Source organism: Mytilus trossulus, chromosome 10, assembly GCF_036588685.1.
Source record: "Mytilus trossulus isolate FHL-02 chromosome 10, PNRI_Mtr1.1.1.hap1, whole genome shotgun sequence".
NCBI lineage: Eukaryota > Metazoa > Mollusca > Bivalvia > Mytilida > Mytilidae > Mytilus > Mytilus trossulus.
In genome coordinates this window covers 71,558,463-71,583,091 of record NC_086382.1, presented here as the reverse complement: position 1 = coordinate 71,583,091, position 24,629 = coordinate 71,558,463, and the positions used below count along the sequence as shown (strand labels likewise).

Below are 24,629 nucleotides of genomic sequence, written 5' to 3'. Positions count from 1 at the left end.
AGTGATAAAGATTATCTACAATGTTGACTACTGTTCCCCTATATTTAACATTTTTTAACATATTATGATTGTTTTGTTTGCTCACACATTAATGTCAGTATAATGTAATTTATGTCATATAAGTGAGAGGTTTAGCTAGCTACAAATCCAGGTTTAATCCACCATACCAAGCCAGGAATTTCCATCGCAGTTCGTTATTTTACTCTTAAAATGTGGCTGTGAGAATGATGTAGACAGATCTAGCAAAATTTGACACAGCAAGATCTTCGTCAAGATTTTATACAATTGGTAAAGTCTGATTTAAACATAACACTGCATGACCGAGATATTGTAGCCATTGATCGTTTACCTGCACAACGAGAACCACGACCATTTATCGTAAGGTGTTTTTATACTGACCTTAAGAGGAGTATAATGAGAAAAAGAAAAGAACTAAGAAACAAAGTAAAATTTGTAGATGATGTTACCACCAGAAATATGGCTCTTATAAAAAGACTTGAAGATAGTGGAAGGTTTGATCAGGTGTGGTATTTCAACTGTGGCATTTATGGCAGAACTGATAATGGTCTCCAAATGAAATATGGGTTGTATGATGACATCAACAGAAGACTGAGAGAAGGGAAGTAACTCTGAATTTTTGGAGGTTAAGAAATATATATGTACTTTGTTGTTTTAGACTACTCAATACTGAAAGAAGGGAGATAATTTTAGCTACCTTTTAAAAAAAACCAATTATTACTAATAAAGTTTGTATATTATTTAGAATTTGCTCTGATGTTTATATATATTATGTCAAACAAAATAAAATTTATTAAGATAGTTGAGTGAATATTTAACTAGCAGAGAAAAATATTGCAAAAATTGAAACTGAATCATTACATTGTATGCAGAAAACAGGAAGAATTTTTTATCTCATAATTTCATCACTTTTTCAAATTATTTTTTTTCCTTTTTTGTTTTTTTTGTTAAAACAAGATACATTTTCAGTACAAATAACCCATCTGATGAATATTGCTTTTAATTTATTGTATTCTTTTTGGACTTCACATTTTTTTCTACTCATAATTGAATGGGTTCTTTAAAGATATTATCAGTTAACTGTCAAGGTCTAGGTGACATTGAAAAGAGAAGAGATGTATTTAATTTCATTAAGTCTAAAAAATGCAACATCTATTGTATTCAAGATACACATTTCACAAATGAAAGTGAAATGAATATTAAGACCATGTGGGGCTATGAGTGTTATTTTTCATCTTTCTCCTCAAACTCTAGAGGAGTTGCTGTAATGTTCAATAATAATTTTGAATTTAGAGTATTAAAAGAGAAGAAAGATGTAAATGGTAATTATCTAGCATAAGATATTGTTATAGACAAGGAGAGAGTAACACTTCTATCATTGTATGGTCCTAATGCAGATAATCCTAATTTGTACCATCTTATTATGTGTATTATAGAAGATTTTGGAAATGAAAATTTTATAATATGTGGTGATTTTAATCTTGTATTGTATCCTCATATAGACTATTGTAACTATCCACATATTTTAAAATAACCCTAGTGCTAGAGATAAAATTTTAGAAATCATAGATCAATTGAACATTATAGATCCTTTAAGGGAACTTTTCCCAGACTTGCATAGATATACATGGAGAAAACAGAAGCCCTTTAAACAGGCTAGGTTGGATTTTTTTTCTTTTTACAGATAATATGTTAACAAATTTACTAAATTGTAAAATTGAACATAGCTATCGCTCAGATCATTCTTTTGTAATTTTAGAGCTACAGTTTAACCCATTTATAAGAGGTAAAGGACTGTGGAAATTCAATAAGTCCTTATTATATGATCAAGAATATGTTAATAATATTAAAGATAAAATAATTGATGTCAAGAAACAATAGTGTGCACATGTTTATGATTTGGAACATATTGATGAAATTTATGATGAAAATTTACAACTTACTATAAACAAGCAATTATTTCTTGAGACTTTATTGATGGAAATCAGAGGAAAGACTATTTCATATGCAAGCTATAAGAAAAAAGAAAAGGATAAAAGGGTTCTTAATTTACAAAGGGAAATGTATTCATTATAAGCAAATTTTAAGGCAGAATTAATAAATCAATTAAAAGATCAAAAACAAGAACGCGAGGATATAAGGAAAGAAAAGATGAGGGGTAAATTAATACGTTCAAGGGAAAATGGATTGAGGAAGGAGAAAAGCCAACTAAACATTTTTGTGGTCTTGAGTCAAAACAATTTACTAGTAAAACTTTACCAAAAGTCGAAACAGAAGATGGAAGGATTATAACAAAGCAAATGATAGTTTAAAAGAAACAAAAGTATTTCATGAAACACTTTATAAAAATAGGGATTGTAGTTTAAATGGCTGTAAATTTGAACAGTTAGAAAATGATTTAAAAACAAAAAATTTTGAAAAAATTGACAGAGGATGAGAAAAATAATTTAGAAGGAGATAACTAAATCTGAGGCAGGTTTAACATTACATAAAATGAAAAATAATAAATCTCCTCGATCTGATGGTTTTTCGACTGAGTTTTAAAAAAAAAAAATGGAAAGATTTAAAATATTTTATTGTAGAATCTCTAAATTATGGATTTCACATTGGATCATTATCAGTCACTCAAAAGCAAGGTATTATCACATGTTTGCCAAAGGATAACAAGCCACGCCATTTTCTGAAGAACTGGCGCCCCATTTCATTATTAAATACAGTTTATAAATTGGGTCAGGGGTGATCACAAATAGATTTTAAAAAGTTTTAGATAAACTTACCAATTTAGATCAAACTGGTTTTATAAGTGGGCGTTATATGGGAGATAATATCCGACTTATATATGATATTTTGCAGTATACTGAAGAAAAAGATATACCTGGTTTATTACAGTTGATAGACTTTGAAAAAGCTTTTGATACAGTATCCTGGGATTTTCTTTTAGCAGTTCTGATGTTTTTCAACTTTGGGAATTCCATAATCAACTGGATAAAAGTACTTTACAATAATATTAGCTCTGCAGTCATTCAGGGTGGAAATTTATCAGAGTTCTTTGGTATTGGACGAGGCTGTAGACAGGGGGATACATTATCACCATACCTTTTCATAGTATGTGCAGAGATTTTTGCAATAAAAGTTAGAGGTAATACGAAAATACAGGGTATAGAAATTTCTCAAGTTGAACATAAACTATTACTGATTGTAAAGCAGTACGATTTCATATTTGGAAAACCAGTTATATTCCGTAATAGGTCACAACCGATGAATAACAGACCATGTGACGTATATGTAAATCACAATCTAAGGTGGTAAAATGTCGTTATTCAGTTTGAACACAGACTCTTAATATAGATCAATCAGTTTGGAATGGTGTATACGGCTCATTTTACATATTATTAAGTCGTTGTATTCAGTATAATTACGGTATATTTTCGTCGTTTTCATGAATGTTAAAGTTAACCACACAATGACACAACCTGCACATTCCAGCTATCTGTTGGTTTTATGCTTCGATTCCATACTGGTCAATGTTTGTTTCTTTTTTGAAAATGACCTTTTTGTTATTAGCAAAATGCACATTTGATTCATCTGAATATAATTCGATTAACGACGTACCAAGTCTCACTCCTTTTTAGAATGTCATGTGAGTTTATCGGCTTTTATTTTTTATCTTGATTCACGAGATTTCAATATCGATAAACTACTGTCTCCTTGAATAAAATGATAAGTAGAAGCATTTCCATCCATGTCATGTGAATATCTCTTTTTGGTGATGAAAAATATTTGTCTTTCAGAATTTTCAAAAATTAAGTCCATGTCATTCAAACATTATACGCATATACATATAAAGTTTCTTACGAGTCTAAATACAATGACCAATTTCAACAGCACCTAAAGCGACAGCGCAAGCTGGATATTTTGGCGTTAGAACTTGAATGTTTGGAAAGTTGATTTGTATTTTTTCGTAAAGTATTTTGCTTTCTGCAAATTCCCCAACTAATATTAACGTGCTTGTATCATGTAACCTAAAGGAAAATAAGGTATCCTGAATATTATTGCAAATTCTTTTGATTGGCTTGTCGAAAAATGCTGTCAGTACCTTCGAATCTATTTTCAGTCTTCCAGCTATCAGCATTTCAGGTTTTACAGCATGTCGAAGACTAAACGGCAGACACATTTTATATATTTTGTCGATCATATCAACTGTTTTCTTCAGTACATTAAAATTTATTTCTAAGTCATTGATATCATTCCTTGAAAGTGAAGCAAGCAATTCATAACTAAATATTTCCAACAAGTATTCTTGAAAAGCGTCGTCAACATGAATTCCACCCCAAGGTCCTCCCGATGTTGCCTGTATTTTCGTGACTGTGTTATCATTGCGTGCTTCCATGATAGTGAATTCAACCGTTCTATCTAAGGATTAATAGTTATAAATTAATATATCAGCATGATATTATTTGCAGTTGAACATTTGATCGAAATTAACAAGGACTTTGCGGAACTATTATGTTTCCTATGCATGTTATTTCAAAGAAATTATGTCAAATCACATTGACATCTTATACAACATATTTATAATTGTTAATAATTTAAATACAAATGGAAATGTGGTGAGGAAATAAAACTACAAAAAATCAGTATATTTCCCAGGATGGGGGAGAGGATTCATTTGGTTAAAATTAAACTACCGGATTATTTTTTTCATTTCTGTCCATAGCGTATTGAAAAAAAAAAATATTTTAGATTCTTACAAATTTAAACATAGCTACACTTGTAGGGTCGGTTTACAAAATTGGAGCAACTGAGGACACCTGTGATGTATGCTGTTTGTGTTGACCAGTCTTTAGTTTCCATATTAGGTGGACTTGTTTTTGTTCTTTTCGTCGGTTTTTTTTCTCTGGTATTTATATACATGGCGTTTTCAGTTTTTTTGGTTCTTGATTATTTTTATAGGTTGGCACATTAGAGAGTCACATTTTTCGATCATCCAGAAACCGTAATTGTTCACTGGTTCTAAATGCTTACTGGAAGTTCTGCAAGTTATTTAAATAAAGATGAATTTTACACAAATGCAATATAATGAGTGAAATGCTTGACAAACTACCTCTTTTGGCATTTAGATGAAATGGAATTGATACAATGAAGTGACGTTCTGTTTCATTGAGTATGCTTCATAACAATAACGTTTTTTATTATGATTAAAAGTTTTTCTTTATCAATATCAACAGTTCGCTAAAAATCAGATTTGAAGAAGACGTTTTGTATAAACGGCAAACATTCTGTTGAAAATGTGTTGTTCTCTGATGCGGGTGGATCAGAGGTCGTGGCAACACCACCTGTGCACTAGATATGATCGTTGCAAGAAAATAACATTTATAGTTATTCGAATGTCAACTTAAAAAAACAAATTGTCATTTATAAATGTTAAAAGAATCACATATTCAAAAGGTTGATTTTCATTTACTGGTATGAATAAAGGCAACAGTGGTATACCGCTGATTGGAATGCATGTTCTCCTGCGCATGTAGATTGTTTCTAAACCGGACAAAATTTAAAATTGCCCATACAACTCTCCATAAAAAAACAATTTATAAAAGTAAACCATTATAGGTCAAGGTACGAACCCTTGGCTAACACCGAACAGCAAGCTATCAAGGGCAAAGAACGATATGTTGAAATTATGGATATAATAGGTTTTTTTTGGGAAAGGAGCAGGCCTAGTTTTGACCCAAGAAAATAAAATGTTTGATAACCATTATATTGATAGCACATAATGTTAAGAAATGTAAATGGGTCAAGAAATATAAATAAAAAACATAAAGATCTTCATCTGATCACGTCACAATTACGTCATGATATGTACTGTTTATGCACAAAACGATGGAAAAAAAACCCAGAAATTATGCAGTTGTCTATCTTTATTTCCGTTGTGGAAACATCCTGCGCAGCCGGGAAACAACAAAATAATTTAACAGATGCTTTATTATTACTATTGGCATATTCTCACCAAAATATGCAAATAAGGTCACGATTTGTTGCATGTTAACTGTTTTGATGTCAAATTTGTTTTGTTTTCCTTAGTACCTTATACCTTAGTCAAGTTTTTAGTAATTTAAGAATATGTATGATAACTTTTAAATTTACAGTAATTTTAAGCCAAATAAAGGCTTTTGTAGGTTAGGGGGAGGTTTGGGATCCCGTTAACATGTTTAACCCTGCCACCTTATTTATGTATGTGCCTGTCCCAAGTCAGGAGCCTGTATATTCAGTGGTTTTCGTTTGTTTATGTGTTACATATTTGTTTTTCGTTCATTTTTTTTTACATAAATAAGGCCGTTAGTTTTCTCGTTTGAATTGTTTTACATTGTCTTATCGGGGCCTTTTATAGCTGACTATGCGGTATGGGCTTTGCTCATTGTTGAAGGCCGCACGGTGACCTATAGTTGTTAATGTCTGTGTCTCATTGGCAATCATACCACATCTTCTTTTTTATATTAATTGCCCTACTACTTTTTCATCAATACAACATTATTGGTTTAGCTTTACAAATGTTTAAATATGATTAGAAGATTTAATATCTTATAAATTAATGATATTCTCCTTTTAACTGGCTATTAATTTTCAAGGAAAATGTAGGAGCCAGTACATACATGTTTATTTCTAATTCCATGGTCATGAACACAACTGGCAAATAGACTGGTGCGTAAAATCAATTAGACTTATTTTGAGAATATTTTGATATAGGAATTGTAATTGTGCTAAAACTTATGAATATAACATACACGAGGTTAGGAGCAAAATGAATATTACCGAACCAGGGTTGTTTATTGTTATGATAATGATATTACGTTTATTGTTTGCAAAAAGGCATTACACATTTTATAATACATTCTGTTATATCTTTGTAACAGTTTATAGTTATTATGTTCTATTGGTGAGTAAAGCATAATAAATGATATATTTGTTTAAGACGAGTAAATTATGAAAAACCATCTCATGTAACTGCTCACTTTTAAGGGTTATACTCACAACCACAGTCTACAAGAAGAAATTTCTGTCCAGACTGCACAGGTGACAATTCCGATCTCTGCAATTCTGACAGGCAATACTGTGCTGCTGACTCTGGTTCCAAAGCTATATTGAACTGATCCGTAGGTATTCCAGCCTAGTTTACAAATAAGGAGTACAATACGTCATAAAAAGAACTTAATAAAATTGAGAATTGAAATTGGGAATGTGATAAAGAGTGACAACAACCCGACCATAGAGCAGACAACAGTCGAAGGCCACCAATGAGTCTTAAATGCAGCGAGAAACTTGTTTAGCTGGTGTGGTTGCTATCTTTTGCCTTTCTTTGGTCATAATGTGTTATATTATTGATTCCTATAAAACAGAGAAAGGAAAAGGGGAAAGCGTCAAAAAGACAACATTACGACCAAGATCAATAAACAACCGAAGGGCACCAATGGGTTGTCAACATAATGTCTATTATATGTTAATATTTACAAAATCGTTGAAAAACTGTTATTTTATAGCCCGTAAACTTTTGATTTTTCCAGTAAAAACCACCCTCCTTTGAGTATTCATATTTTTTACAGTAAAAAAAAACCTTTTGTAGTATATACCTTTTCTGCTGATTTCCGAACGAAATTTTGGCTTGTACTGTGCCAAACAGCTGGAACTGTCATAACCCAACGAATGTCAGTATCAATAAGCCTTGGAATACGCTTTTTAAAATGGGTAAACAAATGCTCTTTCATAAACTTTATGCCCTCACTGAACACTTTAATAGCTAGCATTTGTTTCCCTGTATAGTCTTGAATCATCGTCTTCTCGTTTAAATCCTAAAACAATTGATACTATAACATTATTTTTAAAAATATACAGATTTCTAGGTCTTCTCTGTTTGCAATGAACATTTTTCTTTTAACAGATTGAGTATTTCCACTGTCTATGATTCAAAAACTCATCAAGGTTAATAATTGTGTACACCAGACGCACCAAATATGACAAAGGAAATTTAAACCTAGGTTTAAAAAGATTTAGTGTCTCGAATAATTCAATATTTTATATGAAGTGAGCAATGATATTTCATGTCAACACAAAAGTAGCAGCTACCTTTAAATGTATCAATGATGTACACACTTTCATGATAGATTGTTAAAAGCCCTTTTTTGTTAGGTAAGGCAACATAACTTAAAAGCCCATATTCAAATATGAAAGTCAAAATACTCTTTATCTTTCATATGTTTGTGTTGTTTGTTTGCTGAAAAAAGTCGTTGGATAAAACTGGTAAATCAAATAACCATCAATTAAATCTTTTGAATTAAAAAAATAAAATATTAGTCTACAAAGTTGGAAATAACAACAAGTGAGGAACACAAAATGGCGTTTACTTGCAGTTGATACCGTTCCACATTTCTATTTCAAACATCACAGTTATTGCTGTGGACTGTAAAAGACAATGTAAGTCATGAGTTGGAGACAACGAGAGTCGACTGTCGTTGTCTCCAACTCTTGGCCAAATATTGCATTTTACAATCAAAGCCATATTTGCTCTATGAGTATTAGACTCGACCATGCGAATTTCATCAAACAACATTGCTCAATAAACATAGCAGCATAGAGTAAACAGTAACTTATGAACGGTTACAAAAATAATAGTTACAACAAAGGGATCCACTACAAAGATCTATCACACCGAACACGGATTAAAATGCTAGATTAGAAAAGTTATATAATTGTCGTGCTATCGTTTTATCGGCACTGAAAAGTGATAAAATCTCCAGTTGCCCAAATTTCAACACATGGATACACTCCTTAAAACGACCGAGGGGTTGCATTTTTAAAAGATAGTACCAAAGGTTTTATCATGAATTGAAACGATTGAAATAAGTGTACAATGATTTAAATCCTTGAATGAAGGTGTTTTTGTTTTCTCTAAGGATTCAAATTCTGTTATTATTCTAATTTAACATCTATATCTGTTTTCGAGGTGATAAATCTTTGTTGTGGATCCTTTTGTTGTAATGGATAATTAGATTACATTCTATTAATTGCTTCTCGTGAATACCAAAAGTCATGTCACCCCTACTGACGCAAAGCAATATACAAAGTCAAGTGTATCAAAAAAAAAGCCCAGTTTCAATTAGGATGTAACCTGATCTGTAATTGACTAAAGTTTAAGACGGACGAATTGATGAGAATGATGACATGCAGCGTTCCATATATCTTATGCATACAAAAAATAATCATGATTCGTAATACATTAGCACTAACCACATGTGTTTTATCCTTTGTTTATAATCCATATGTATATTACAGAACAATTCATTTTTTGGTCAATCACATTAATAATGTCTAGTTCAAGCTATAACTCAGTTTTCTCATCACATATATATTTTTTTCAAGTTTAAATCTACACATGTTTGTTCAGTGAACCGGATATACGAAAATTATTATGTATTATACAGTGTGCTTATCAGGTAAAATAAATGGTATTGGTTTTATAAATACATGTATGTCAAACTATTGTAAGTATACATTCATTTGATTTTTTCCCCTGGTCAAGTGATGCTGTTAAAATACAGGGGTCCCTTAGTATGCGACCTAGGCATTTATATATAAGAAATGGTTGAATGAAATATTTTTTATCATTATACAAAAGAAAAGAAAAAACTATTTAGCTACCTCATGTTTGTTTAGTAAAAATCTGAACATTTTGAAGAAGTACCAATCTCTATTTTCTCCTGTATGTGATAGCATTGCAAAATGTTGTTCTGCTTTGTAACCAAAGGAATGGAAATCTCTTCCTGGTGAAAAGAGAATACTTGTCGAATTTTTAAAAGAAGCTGTATTCCAGTTATATGTATACACCTTTTCTTTTTGGCCGGTACTAGAGAAAGCATATCCACTGTACGTAGTACCAATGTCAATCAAAGCAACTATTAGCTTACTAGAACTCATTCTGAAGTACAAATGAGAAGAAAAAACATTCCACACAATTAATTCATGTAAATGATATTTCCAACGATTCTTGTATGTTCAGTAAATATTCCTATCACACACACAAAGACTCGAAAAAAGTATATACCGCATTACACAAACTGTATTGACAATGATCACTTAAGTGTTTTCCTCTTATAGTTGATGTGTGTCCCAAGATTTAGTTTGTAGCCCGGATATGGTTTCTATCATTCTATCGATGTTTTACTTATAACAGCGGCATACAACTGTTGCCTTTACATGTAGTAACATAACAACATATAAATCATAGCTATACATATACATATATAATAGCAACAGATAAAAATATAAAACAAATAATCATTACGAGAATTTTCAATCAACTAGTATCTTTGTAGTCTTTATGATAATATAGTACGAATCTACTTACGTAACTGTCAGTGTATTGATAACGTAACTCTTCAATTATGCAATAAATAGTTTGGTACAAAAAATTAATCAAATTTTGCTATGTTTATGAAACAGATAACCTAGTTGAGTGTAAACCAGTCCGCTTACCAAGAAGGAAGTATTTTAGTAGTCTTTCAAATTTCTTGTTTGAAGTATAGTGTAATCAATTCAAATATTTGTAAGGTCTTTTTAAATGATATTTTTACAATATACAAAAGACAATTTATGTTACCACAAATACATTTACATTAAATGGTTATGTCATACAGTATAGTACAATTTCATGTTAAACATCTGGCAACTTCTATAAAATTTATGTTGATCTAAAATAGGTATGGTGGATTATTATCTGAATAAATTGTCTTAATTCTAGATCGATTTCAATCAATAACATCACCCTATTCAAATTTACTTAAATTTAATTCCAATCCATGTACGTTTTTTCGACAGGTCATGATAACATGTTCAATCCTTTCATGTCTATTATCTTCACCTTTTGTTATTTCATCTTTTTATATAAACATTGATCTTAAATTTACAATATTAACCGCGGCGAGATTGTTATTGGCTGCTGCACTGGTTGACTTTTTGAACGGCGCAAGGTATTTCATTCCAAAATTAGCTATCCACAGTGTTACACTGTTTTTTCTCTCTCAGATAATTGATAAAACCAATGAACTGTTTTCTTTACTATCAATGTGTGTACGTTGTCTTAAACCGAATTGTGTTGACTTGACATATATATAACTATAGATCTAGTTTGTGTTTTAATTACTATACTTAGCATTTTCATTCTCTAATGTGTATGTTTATCATATCTCTCCTAGCTACAATGCGAGTAAAAAGTTTCGATTAATTCATTCATACTTATATCTTTAAGATGCGGAATTAATTTTCGTAATCTTAAATGTCTGTTATGATCTTTCATGCACTCTTCAGAAACTCGAATGTCAAAACTATTTCCGTCCTCATAACAACAAAATTATTGTTTCTAGATAACCTCTGTACGTTATTTTTTTTCATGCTATTTTGACCCAGATAATAGTTTCATATTGAGTCATATATCAAATGTATAGATAATAGAAAAGACGAAGAAAAGAGTCAATAAAACAACTCCTACCTGGGACAAAGTGGCGTTAAATAAAACAACGAACACAGGTAAGTTCAAATGTAATAATTGTGATGGTACGGGTTCATGTACATATAGTACGGAAGTAAACATTTTTTCAAAATTCGTTTTGAGTACGAGTACACCATGTACAAAAGTGAAAATGTATCGTCGTACTCAATGCATATAAAAGACGGACCTATTTAAAATGAAAGAGCCGAGATATTAAATAAATTGAAAACTTTTAATTCCAGAATTGCATTACAAATTGTGTAAACAAGTCAAATTAATACAAAGCATGGTCAAGTATATCGGGCACATTTACCGTTTGCATCACAGTAGAAACTTGAGGCTATATACAAGCTGTAGCAAATAAAACTTTCTAAAGAATCATTTAAACTAAAAATAAATATTAACTAATATTATGTGTAAGGGTAGAAAATAGACACCAAAAGGCATAACTGAAATCCCATATTTAAACTACAGGGATTGTCTAAATCCTCTCGGACAGTTTAAAATTTTCTTCAAATATCTACTCTTTTTGTAACAAAAAAGTATAACATCTATTTTAATACAGTGTTTTTCTTGACATGGCGTTATCGAGTACTCTTAGTTTGATATTAGAATATCTTAGACATTCCTTATTTGTTAATAGTCGAGTATTCTTCAGATCAAGCTGTATGTGTTGTGACATTTGTTGATGGCTGTATATAGAGATAAACAAGGTTGATATTTCCCGTATGCATTTCGTTTAAGATACAAAACGCAATTTTCCTTATGAACATCCTTTGGGGCTAAAACTGTGTTACTTTTAGTATGAAGTTTATATCATATATCACCCCAAAATAGACGTTGTTTGATGAATGATTTTTAACGTGCAACCTATACAAAAATTTATTCAAATAAAAAAACTCTCTCAGAACACTTTTCCTAAAACAATTCTTATTTATCAGAATTATAGCCTTTTAAAAATCGTTTAGTATATACTCTTATTTTCGTTTTAGGGTACACTTTTATACCGATATCGCTGTTTCAATGTTTTCAAGAATTTGAAAACAAGACTTTAATTATTGCCAGGACGCCCTTTGTGCATGTTTTCTGACATGAACTGTCTAGAACCTGTTTGAAACTATTCGGATAACGAATTAAGAGCATTTGAGAATATTAAAATTGTAATGTTTAGTAGTAAATCATTCCAACATTCAAGATTATAAAAAGTATCTAGTCCTGCTTCTGTCTCCAGTCCACATTTTACTGCAAGTTGTCAATGAAAGTTCGCAATTTCTGTCTCAAATCTAGAATTCTTCTCAAAAGAATCATCTCTAGCCATATACCTAACATAATTTAGCTAATACATGTTATATATAGTGTTTAAACAAAGCCATATTTACGAAAGTTATATGCATGAAGGTACCAAGCTGGTGTATGAATTTGCTAAAAGATTGATTGAAAAAACAGTTTGCATATGATTTTTGCATAATAGCCAAGCACAAATATTGCTTTCTATATAAAAGACCTTGAAAATAATAAAATCAATGCATTTACAAAATAAATAATCTGTTGTATGACCCGTGAGGAGGGGGTAAGCATTTTTCTCTGGTTTTTGCCCCTGGGCCTAACATTTCCCAAATTATATCTAGCAATGTAGAATATCTAGTATATATTCAGGATAGAACATACTATTGTATGAGAAAATTAGGTATAACTAAAAAATTATTACACTAGGGTTTTCGATATCACAAACTAGTCAAAATATTTACTAAATTTTATCATCGGTATAAGGAAATAATTCGTAAATATAAATCAACATGCAAACATCTTATACATTTAGGTATTTCACAACCACTTTTTTATGGTAATATTCTTTACAAAGCACAAAAATGTCAGTATTTACCTCAAAAGCTTACAAAACCTTTTAACACACTTATTTTATAAGGGATATAGTTACAATACTGTTGTCAGGTGATTAAAGATTGCATATTTTGGCTTTAATATTGATTCACTTATAAGGTCTTTGCATCGAAACTAAACATAGTTATTTAAAAAAGAAAATGTGTTGGCATGACAAGGGTTATGTTCTTTTCGTATATTTTATGATAGTATGACACTTAACCCCTAACGGGAGGGATTATGCCTGATATTCATATGATGAAGACATAATCTTTCAATCAGTTTAATTGAGGTCTGGAGCTGGCATGTCAGTTAACTGCTAGTAGTCTGTTGATATATATGTAATATTGTCATTTTATTTATTTTCTTTTATATCTTCTGGTATCGGACTCGGACTTCTCTTGAACTGAATTTAATGTGCGTATTGTTATGCGTTTACTTTTCTTCATTGGCTAGAGGTATAGGGGGAGGGTTGAGATCTCATAAACATGTTTAACCCCGCTGCAATTTTGCGCCTGTCCCAAGTCAGATGCCGTTGGCCTTTGCTAGTCTTGTATGATTTTTCAATCTTAGTTTCTTGCGTATAATTCGGAGTTTAGTATGACGTCAATTATAAATGTACGAGTATTCATATGTTTAAGGTGACAGCTAAAGGACGCCTACGAGTGCGGGAGTTTCTCGCATTTGAAATCACATTGGTGGCCTGCGGCTGTTGTCTGCTCTATGGTCGTATTTTTGTCGCTTTGACACATTCCCCATTTCCTTTCTTATTTTTATTGTAAGTTCTATTGAGATCTTTTTGTAATTCTAGCTTGTACTTTTTTATGCCGTGGTCACAAAAAAACACAATTAGGTGTTATGGCCTACATTTTGGGTTATCAACAGGACAAAAATACCCCACCAATAATATCTAGGAAGTATCAATAAGTTGTAATGACTGAAAAGAGTAGATATAAGCAACTTGTAAACAATTTGAATTACAAATTTGCTTATATTATGAATTTATTTTTAATTCGGGGCTCCTGAAAACCATACTGTAAACTGTGATTATATGCTAAGTTATCATAGTTTTTACCCTACATAGGATGCATTTCTGTTACTTAAGCTTCACTTTTACTATGAAGTTTTGTGAACTTTTTTTTTATCCTAGAACAGAAAATTGATATGCCCTTTTGTTTTATTCAAAGATCAAAACATAGGGCTGTGCGGCATATTTTCCACATTTGTATGCCCTGAACTTGTTAGAGTTTTATAACTTAATATATGCTAAAATTGTGCACTATCTCTACCTTTAATTTTTGCCTACCTTTTAATTCATTTATCACCGCAATAGTATGTGTTTATACTGGTAACAGTCCAAGATTATGTCTCTATGAGATGAAAAATAGAGATCATATATAGGAACCAGTATGTCAACAAATCAAATTATCTATGGGTAGTACATATCTCCTCAAAAGAGGCTTGGTTTGAGAAACAAAGTACAACCTGCAGATCTACGTCTACTGGTGTATTGTTTAAGTTTGGTGTTCTCCGGATTGCTACTATACATTACATCATTAAGTAGTATTTAATGATACTAGAATTTATAACTACTTATCTAGATCTTTGCAGCAAGATCATGATAAATTTCATTTATAACGGCAGCTATTATTTTTTTCAACAATATAGCATGTCATCCATTAGACACAAATGTTATTGGTTAGTATGTATCCTGCTGCTTAAAACATTTGTATATTCTACAACTTCTTACCGAAGCAAAACAAAATGATAAAGCTGGTCCTAATTCAATTGAATTTAAAGATAAAAATATACTGCAAAATCGATAATGTTTTAAAAAAAACGTATATTTCCTTTTTTTGTCATTGTTGGGGTTTTTTTCATAATTTTTAAAAAAACTCAAACAGAATTTAAACATGTTTCAATTCAAATAATAAATGATATTCTAGAGTAGTTGTATGTTGTTTCAAATGTGAACATAAAGGATTCGGCAATCATATCGAAGAAAGAAATAAAGAATTTTATAATGACACATCTTAACATTGCTCTTCAAAACTGAAAAGAAGAATAAAAAATGATGACGCGTTGATAATGCAAGTTCATTTACATATTGCACATATATATCATGAGAACATATAATGATCATTTCAATATGAATATGAACCCTGCTTTGAACTAGGTCGGCTTGCTTAGTCGAAGTGTCAACGTGCTAGATATTTTAAAAAAAAAATAACATACTTCATGAACACAAGTCACTATGACACATTATTCAGACTTAAAGTCAATCAATTCATGACCGTTATTCTTACTAATGTATTCTTATCTTAAACGATATATTGCTAATAAGTCAGATTATTGACACAAGTAAGACACAAATTATTCAATTAATGTTTACATATATGAAATGATCTGATGATGAAAACACAAGTATGGGTTTTATTTTGATAGTTGATGTAAGCCTAAGTCTTTAAACAACATATTTTATCCATCGTTTCTTTCATTAATTTACAAGGTTGATTATTGTCATCAGGCGTACACAAAATCAAACTTTTCTTTAATTGAATTCCGTGAAACGACTGACAAACTGTTTAAAACTGAAATTTATATTTCAAAAATATTAATCAATAAATCGAGCCGTGGTCGTACACAGGTAAGACAGCAAATAACAGCGCAAATTACTTAAAGCAGTTTCTTCGTTTTCTTTTATAATTTATTTTCTTTTGTTTTAAGTATATTTTTGTTCTATTCAATACAGTATTAGTCACTTATGTCAATATTTTGAAAATAACATATGTTATAGGTGAAAGACAGGTTAGTTAAATCTAAATGCAGACTTATATTTTTGCTTAGTATGTGCATCTTTTGCCTCAACTTCAATTTCGGTACCGCGAAATATCATCTTTACATTGACATATCTTTGTAAACTGGCAAATGCATGAGGGATTTGAACATCAAAGCTCCCTATGATTCTGTTTCCCGGGTCATCGATATATGTGGGGCTTAATGAATCGGAAGTTGCAACTTTGAAGTTCATATCTGTTTGTCCTTGTGTCATTGGGTTGTAGTCTTCGTTTGATATTTCAGTGTCTGTTTCAACCGACTGGTTTTTCTTCACATGAACGTGAAAAATATCGTCGCAATACGCCTCACCATTAATTTCCCTATACTTACTGAAAGGATCTTTCCCATGACGGAAAGGGGCAACTGTATCAACACCATATGTATAAGGAGACATACGGAAACGAACCTTCTCTGGACAATGACCGAATTCAACAGCACCTTTAATGACAGCTGCACTCGGTTCATTCGGTTTTAACACTTTCAATGTTGGAAATTTCAATTGAACTTTTTCTTGGAGTAACTTGCTTTCAGCAAATCCTCCAACCAAAAGTATGGTATCCAAGTCGAGTTGTCTCAAGGAGAGTAATATTTCTTGAATTTTGCGGCATATATGTTCAGTTGGCCTCTCAAAAAAAGCCTTAACTACTCTAGAACTAAGACGCAGTTTTCCAGCAACAAGTGTTCCAGGCTCTGCTGACTGACGTAAGATTAAAGGAAGTTGCATATGGTAAGTTTTATCTTCTGTGTTTACATTTTTCTTCAGTAACTCAAAACTTCTTTCCAACTCTATGACTTCATGTTTTGGGAGTGAAGCTATACGATCAAACCCAAACAACTCTAGTAAATGTTCCTGAAAGGCGTCATCAACTTTTATTCCACCCCACGGTCCTCCAGAGGCTCTGTGTATTTCTTTCAGAGAATTTTCATAGCGTACTTCATGAACTGTAATATCAACAGTGCCCCCTGAAAATACAGTGACATATCTTAATTTAGCTTATACCACCACATAGCCCTGCTGATGAATGTAAATCATTGATTTTGTTTTTCTGCTACTGCTCTTGAAATGATCATATATTTTTTTTTTATTGATCATATTTTTTTATAACGGCTATAGATAAGAAGTCATTGAATTTGTTTTTATGCACAAATTTGCCCTTTGTCATTAGATTAGTTCGCTTTTCAATTGATTGTTTGCTTATGTATGCTTGACTTTAAACAAATATCGAATATGAGTACAACAGCGTAAGGTGTTCGTTACGAACCCTTAATTCGGCATAAATTTGGGACTGCTTTTTTTTTTGGTTTTCTTCAGATGTTTGTTTATTGTTGTGTATTATTCCTTTAGTTTTCTAGTCTTCTTTTGTTGGTAATGTTTTCCTTATCTTTTCATTTCTTTCATTGGCAGAATTTATCAAACCGAGGAAAAAACTTAAGATGCAGCAAATCTGTTATTTAATTTTTATTATTTGCCAATAAAAACATCTGTATGACATTTTTCAAATTCTTCTCCTCTTGCTTCTGTAAATGTATTTTCGTCAAAGCAATTGACTCTTCTGTTCCATATGTAATGCTGTACAACAAACACATAACACAAAATGTTATATAATTATAAAACTTCGAATAATTTATCAAATTACATAATGTTCTTTCAGGTTTTGGAAATTAGATAATTTTTATACCTACCTCCACAGTCTAACAGTAAAAACTTGGCACCAGGTTTCATCGGTGAAAGACCTGATCTAGGATCACCTAACTGACAGTAAAGTGCAGCGCATTCTGGTTCCAATGCTAATGTTAATCTGCTTCCCGGTATGCCAGCCTAAAGTTTAAAAAAAATAGCTCTTGGAAAAAAAATGTGAATATTTATTTCTTATAGAATTTAACAAAATGTTGAGCTTTATTTGTTTTTACTTTCCATATTTTGGTGTTTTTTTTTGTAAAATTAAACAATATAAACATTACTTGCTGAACTAGAATCGTTTTTTAATTTAATTTTGATGTTAAAAAAATAACTGAATTTTCAGAATGTCATCTATCATGGGATGCTGCTTTCAGCAAAACCAAGTTTGGAATAAAAAGTAAGAATAAAAATAGGTTGGATAATACAAGATAAAAGTCTTATATATACTAGAGACATATTCAACAATGCACAATATCTCTAGATTTAGAAAGTGGACCGACACGTTATTGTATACAGCTTTGATATAGGCCAATCACAACAACATTCTATGAGTAGTATTGCATACAAAAACCTTTGTAAGTGCTGAAAAAGAGATGCAAAATTCCACAATAAACTGGCAAAAATGGCTAAAAAATACCAAAAGAGATACAATAGTACGCAAATAAACATAGCAAATTAAAAACAGACAGGTGTCTGGTCTGGTCTAAATAGTGGATCCTTTTCATGTTAAAAAACAACCATGTCTTGTTTCAGAATATCTGTTTAAATCTCTATATTAGGCTGTTGATTCAATGCGACTCACTTTGAAGAATATAAATAATCAGTCGGAAATTCCAACATAACAAATTACATATCCGTCTTTTTTATCGTAACCTTTGAAATCAGTTTGTTTTGCTTTCAGAAAGACAAGCAAATGACCAACATAAATCTGTTGATTACATGGATTCACATAAATAACATACCTTTTCAGCGGATTTGCGCATAAACTTTTTAGCAGCCTCGTCCCAGATCGCAGGAACTGTAAGTACCCAGTGGATATCACCTTCACGCAAATGTGGAATACGTTCTTTAAAATGAGTGAGCAAATGGTCTTTCAAATAATGTATTCCACCACTAAACACTTCAATGGCTAGCATGTCTTTGTCAGTGCAATCTCTGATATTCGTTTTTTCGTTTAAATCCTGGAAAAAAATGAATTTTATGCCATCTTTAGAATTGCAGTAGAATTCCACATTAAGTCACATAAGGTCACCTTTTATCGTACAATTATTAAACAACAAATCAATTTGATTTAAAGTCATAAGAAACGAGTGACCGGTGAAAAATAATGTTCTTCCAATTCTTGAACCAATCCATACAAACATCATAAACTTAGTCTTCTGTGCACGAATTTCTCTTTTTTTTTCGTGTAAATTTCGTATAATCGTCAATTTTTTTTCAATCGGCCAGTGTTGGTGTGAAAATATGGCAGGTAATTAAAGTTCGTGTTTTGAATCCGAAGTTTAACGATTGTAACCTGTTTGTCAACAATCGACATAAAATCAACAAAAAGCATGGAAATTGAGCACGTGTTTAACATGTAAATTCAGATAATAGTTTATTTTAATGACATCCAAGCGTATTATGATCACCGGATTTTTACGAGGTGGGTCACACAGAGGTCACTTTGCATACGGAAAATATGTCGGGGGAATTGCTTGCTGGAAGCAAGCAATTAAAATAAAGTAAACTTTTTTCTAAATATGAATAAATTAAAGATTTTTCTTCAGAAAAAAGCATATGTACATAAGTTTTATAATGAAAACTATCCATTGAGTTATAAAAAACATATGCATTATTTTTTTTTTATTTGAGGTTTCTTATAACTTTAAGTAATTCTAAAATAAGATACATTCAATGTATGACACGTCAGTACGTTGAACTAAGAGATGCTAATTTTAAAGGAGATAACTTCCTTATGACTGCCTCGATCACTTGTTTTAAATGATAGAAAACTAACATATTTCTGAAGGTAAGGTTGGGGAATGTAATAAAAGTGAAAGACGGGTGTTTGAAAGTCACATTTATGTTATCAGTTCAAAATATGAATGGATCCAGTAAGTACATTAAAAATTTACAAGGGTTCCGCCGAACCAAGTGTCTCGCCTACTTTTGCTGTAAATCACAGGCTCAACAAAAATGAGGTAAAATATCAATAAAATATATTCCTCTTGATACTATCATATGATTGTAAGAAGCACCTGTCCAAGCTTGGGAAAAATCTAGGATAGTTAATGAATCTAATAAATGTTTTGAAAACTCTAACTGCAGACTCTATGTAATGTTAACTGGAAGAAAATCTAAGTCCATTTAAAAGTAAAATACAGAAAAAATGGAGTTATCTTTTTACAAAATTTACTTCTGGATACTATTTTCTCATCATACATAAGCTTCTGTCTAAGTTTGGTACAAACCCAAGATGGTTTAAGAAAGTTATTAAAATTTGAAAAACTTTAACCACAGAGTGAATATTTATGGACGCCGCCGACGACAACGACGACGACGGAATGTAGGATCGCTTAGTCTCGCCTTTTCGACTTAATTAAGTCGAAGGCTCGACAAAAATGGCAGCAGTAGTATACAACCGTTCGATAGTCACAAATCGACTAAGAGAAAACAAATATGGGTTACCAATTAAAACGGAGGTAAACTAATACAGGAAAACAATAGAAGCAACAGATAAACTCAAATGCATAAAACAAACGTCAAAATACAGATTGTTTTTTATTTGAAACAATTGTCATGTTGCTGACTTTGTAGGGGTTGAACTTAGTGTTATGGCTACCCAAAAAAATATTTTTTTATCAAAAGTACCGCGTGATAGGAATACAGTACAAATAAATGCACGAACTATCATGATAGATAAATACATAAATGAATATTACAATATATACCTACCGACTAAAGAAACGCAACACTAGATTATCATTTTGTTATTTTTGAATGAATGTGCGTCAAAAGCGATGACTGCATGTTAAAAACGCCAAAATGGTTGTCAGAAAGGTCAACAAATTCTGTCTGAAATGTTTTGGTTCTGTTAAACGCCTTCTGATTTTGCATTTGTTAAACCCATTGATTTGTTTTGGCAATCATGCAGTTGGAACTTGAGGGCTTTAAAGATTTTCCTTCAGTCGATTCTTTGGCAGTTCATTTGACGTGAAATATTTATGGCATGAATCTGTACGCAATTTGGCTTTCGCAATCTGTACGCAATTTGATTAGCAGTTGGCGTTGCGGCCGTACGACATAATAAAATTCTGTTGACGTTTCATTGTCACTACACGTTGATCACTTCATTGATTGTCAGCAACAAATATTGTATACTTGTAACGTTGTTGGAAGGACAGTCAGACGAGTATGGTTGCATCACGTTTATATTTTCTTGTTTGCAGTATTCTTAAGGGCTGATTCATTTTTTTTTATTTCTCAGTCTTGGCAAACTGGAGATGCAACCATTTCTAACTGGTTTGAGTGAGGCAAAGAATTGAAAGAACTGTTTCACAAAGCATAAATAAAACTGAAACAATCTTTCATGGGTTCCAAATTTTTTATTTTTTTTAAATTCGATATGTTCAATAACCACAGGTAAGTCAGATTTTGATTTTTTGTAAAGAGAAAGAAGTATGATAAGCATGAAAATTATTGTAAGAGAATCACACAAGATTTCATAAATATAAACAACAAAATGAGTGTTGCGTTTTTAAAGTCTTTCAGTATATTACAACATGTAAACAGCTGAATATCAACGGACATCTCCCATGAATTTACGACAGTTCACTAGGACATACAAACGAAATATAAACTGCGCGTCACATGATTTTATCGACGTTTAAACAAAAACTACATAAATAAAATGTTTTTTTTTTCATTTATAAACACGTACAGAAATATAAAATTGGGATCGAGTTCGTCATGGTGTTATTTTATGTATTTTCCTATCTTGACAATAAATACTATGCATTTACTAGTAGTTGTATTATACTTTAAATCATATGAATTTAATAGTAGATTTTTTATCTTTACTTTTAAATACAAATATAAAAAAAAATAGTGGTATTCATATTGTTTTAATTAATGTTCAACTTTGAATTATTGTCTTTAATTTTTTGCTGATTCACTTTGTCTTTATGCCATTTTGTGTTCCTTTATGGACACAGTTTTTTGATGTTTTTTGTTTGTTTTTCTGTTAATAGTGATACAAATTATCTTACAATGTTGACTACTTTTTCCCTATATTTGACTTTTTTTTTTATCTTTTATGATTGTTTTGTTTGCTCACACATTGATGTCAGTATAATGTAATTTATGCATAAGTGAGAGGTTTAACTAACTACAAATCCAGGTTAAATCCACAATACCAAGTCAAGAATATGACAGTTGTTATCCATTCGTTAGATGTGTTGCGCTTTTGATTGCACCATTTTATAAAGGACTTGTCGTTTTGAATTTCCATTGCAGGTTGCGATCGTTATTTTACTCTTGATATTTGGTTGTGAGACTGATGTAGACAGATCTAGAAAAAATTTGACACGGCTAAGCATTAAGTTAAAGAACAACATTTTTCAAAGCTTCAAACGCCAAAAGTTGAAAAGGTAGAAAATAATCATTCATACCGGAAAAGCTTTAAAACTATACCTATGAAATGAGGAGTTTTTGGACCGACTATATCGATTTCTAGTTGGCATTAATACTTAAAGATGATATACACTAGCACAAATATAGTATATTGACAAAGCGTTATATCATTCATTGTTTCGCCTAATTTGGTAGCATTTGTTTTGCTGAAATCTTGCTGAAAAGTCTTTGTCGTTTGTATATATCTGTTTTCTATAACTTTCTTACTTCATTTTTGTACAGTGTTAGTTTAAACCGTTTGAAGAAGTACCACTCTCTGTTCTCCTTAAGCTGTGATAGCCTTGCGTACTCTTCTTCTGCTTCATAACCAAAGGAACGAAAGTCCTTCCTAGGCGTAAACAAAATGCTGGTTGGGGTTTTAGGAGTCTGTGTGATACCTTTACTCCAATTATATGTGTACACTTTCTCCCTTTGACTTATGTAAGAGAAAGCATATCCACTGTACGTCGTACCAAAATCAATAGCAACTACTAACAGCTTACTAGAACTCATCCTGTAATTTTGTAAAGTCATCATTATCAATTAAATTTGAATTTCGATTTAATATCATTTCATCGCATACAAAACATACACACGCACCCACACACATTCATCATCATATACATATATAGAAAACAGAGCGTGCGCCAATATTATATTGCTTCTGTTTCCTGGTAAAACTTTTGTTAAGCTTTCAAAATTAAATTTGTCTTTTGTCTATGTGTCATATTATTTAAAATGTCTATCTGCATATCGTGTGATAAGAAACAGTAATCAAAATGATTGTGAAATTGAACTTTTATGTATTTTTAGTCATTGTGAGTATTGTTTTTAACATTATATCTAGTATAATCGATTCCTTACCTTCAACGTTTTCAAATTAACAAACTATTGATTTCGTTGTCCTATAAAGTACCAAAAGTTTAGCTTACATCTTGCCAGAATTTTCGTAGTTGCTACCTAAATCCTTACTTCTAACAATTAGGTTATATAAACTCTTTGCTTCTCACAAACTGTTATCGAATTTTACTTTTATTTTCTCTTTTTTGAACTGTGTATTTTCAGTAAAAAAAATAAAGGATATAATTAGACCCGGAATATAATGTGCTATATTTATCATGTAATCACGGTTAACTTTTGCATAAAAATCACATTGCAGACTTTAGTTAGGTAATAAGTATATAAAATATTGATCACACCGTTTTTCAATTGATTCGTCGGTGCACTGATTACTAATATATCATGTTTATTCCTTGTTGAAAAATTATTTTTGAATATTTTCAGTTCAACCCCCTACAAAAAAATAAAAAATAAAGCAATTGTTTAAAGATTTAAATTTTAAAAGCTAACTTTATCAAATTTTGGAACATGTTAATTATTACTATCATGTAGTTGGTGATATGTGAAGTCTCATATTTTATGTACGCCAATCAGACGACAACCGGACAAAATAAGACTTTAATTATTTATATACTAGTCAATATATCATCATGATAGATGGCAATACACTAAGTTAAACTTTTAAATAGAGCAACCTTTTTTTGGCATTAATCCCACAAGTCTAGTTTTAGATATAATATATATTGAATATCAGTCATCTGTTGTTAAGTACCTGCCCAACAATGTTAGATCTGACAATTTGCCGATGCAAATAATTTGTTCTACCCTGTCTCGATCTCCTGTTACTGATATATCGTGGCACCAAATCGCCTTGCACCAGGCCCGAAGTGCTAGACCACTGACCACCTAGGCTCTACATAATAAAGCTTTCGATGGTCGGGTGTTTCTTTTCTACGTCAGTTTGTATCTAGCGTCGTAACACAGTACATGATATATAAGGAAAGTTCCACTTCAGGTCATACAAGATAGATTCATTAGAATTACCGTCATTTCTTGCAATTTAATGTCCTATTGTACATTATTTTATCATTCTATATAAAACAAACCCTGCTTCTGTTGATTGTGTGCTGATTTGATTTGAGACTTTCTTTCGTAAATAACGGGTTTTCATTAATCAGGACCTGT

At 31.3% G+C, this 24,629-nt stretch overlaps 2 protein-coding genes across 4 annotated transcripts; both read right to left on the bottom strand.

The window, feature by feature from the left end:
* Positions 1–2,477: 2,477 nt before the first annotated feature.
* On the bottom strand, positions 2,478–10,536 carry LOC134686608 (heat shock 70 kDa protein 12B-like). 2 transcript variants are annotated; one of them, XM_063546284.1, is made up of 5 exons: positions 10,415–10,536; positions 9,709–9,985; positions 7,644–7,862; positions 7,048–7,183; positions 2,478–4,431 (listed from the first exon to the last, which is right to left on the bottom strand). In XM_063546284.1, the coding sequence occupies exons 2-5, from the start codon at positions 9,982–9,984 to the stop codon at positions 3,878–3,880; spliced, it is 1,185 nt and encodes a 394-aa protein (XP_063402354.1). In that variant the 5' UTR covers position 9,985; positions 10,415–10,536; the 3' UTR covers positions 2,478–3,877. The 2 variants fall into 2 exon arrangements, with proteins under 2 accessions (XP_063402354.1, XP_063402353.1); XM_063546283.1 differs by lacking the exon at positions 10,415–10,536 and having other exon boundaries at positions 9,709–10,093.
* A 5,469-nt stretch (positions 10,537–16,005) lies between these two features.
* LOC134686607 (heat shock 70 kDa protein 12B-like) lies at positions 16,006–23,645 on the bottom strand. 2 transcript variants are annotated; one of them, XM_063546280.1, is made up of 5 exons: positions 23,537–23,645; positions 22,833–23,118; positions 18,914–19,132; positions 17,954–18,089; positions 16,006–17,233 (listed from the first exon to the last, which is right to left on the bottom strand). In XM_063546280.1, coding segments are annotated over exons 1-5 (1,635 nt in total). In that variant the 5' UTR covers positions 23,539–23,645; the 3' UTR covers positions 16,006–16,241. The 2 variants fall into 2 exon arrangements, with proteins under 2 accessions (XP_063402350.1, XP_063402351.1); XM_063546281.1 differs by having other exon boundaries at positions 23,469–23,634.
* Positions 23,646–24,629: the final 984 nt, after the last annotated feature.

Excerpts from the sequence above, each read along its gene's own strand:
- LOC134686608 (XM_063546284.1), bottom strand. The coding sequence starts at position 9,984 with ATGAGTTCTAGTAAGCTAATAGTTGCTTTGATTGACATTGGTACTACG. Across the intron at positions 7,863-9,708 it reads TTTTACTAAACAAACATGAG|GATTTAAACGAGAAGACGAT; the intron begins GTAGCTAAATAG and ends CAATTGTTTTAG. Across the intron at positions 4,432-7,047 it reads TCTTCTTGTAGACTGTGGTT|ATAGAACGGTTGAATTCACT; the intron begins GTGAGTATAACC and ends ATTAATCCTTAG.
- LOC134686607 (XM_063546280.1), bottom strand. Across the intron at positions 18,090-18,913 it reads TGCGCAAATCCGCTGAAAAG|GCTGGCATACCGGGAAGCAG; the intron begins GTATGTTATTTA and ends TTTAAACTTTAG. Across the intron at positions 17,234-17,953 it reads TTTACTGTTAGACTGTGGAG|GGGGCACTGTTGATATTACA; the intron begins GTAGGTATAAAA and ends CTGTATTTTCAG.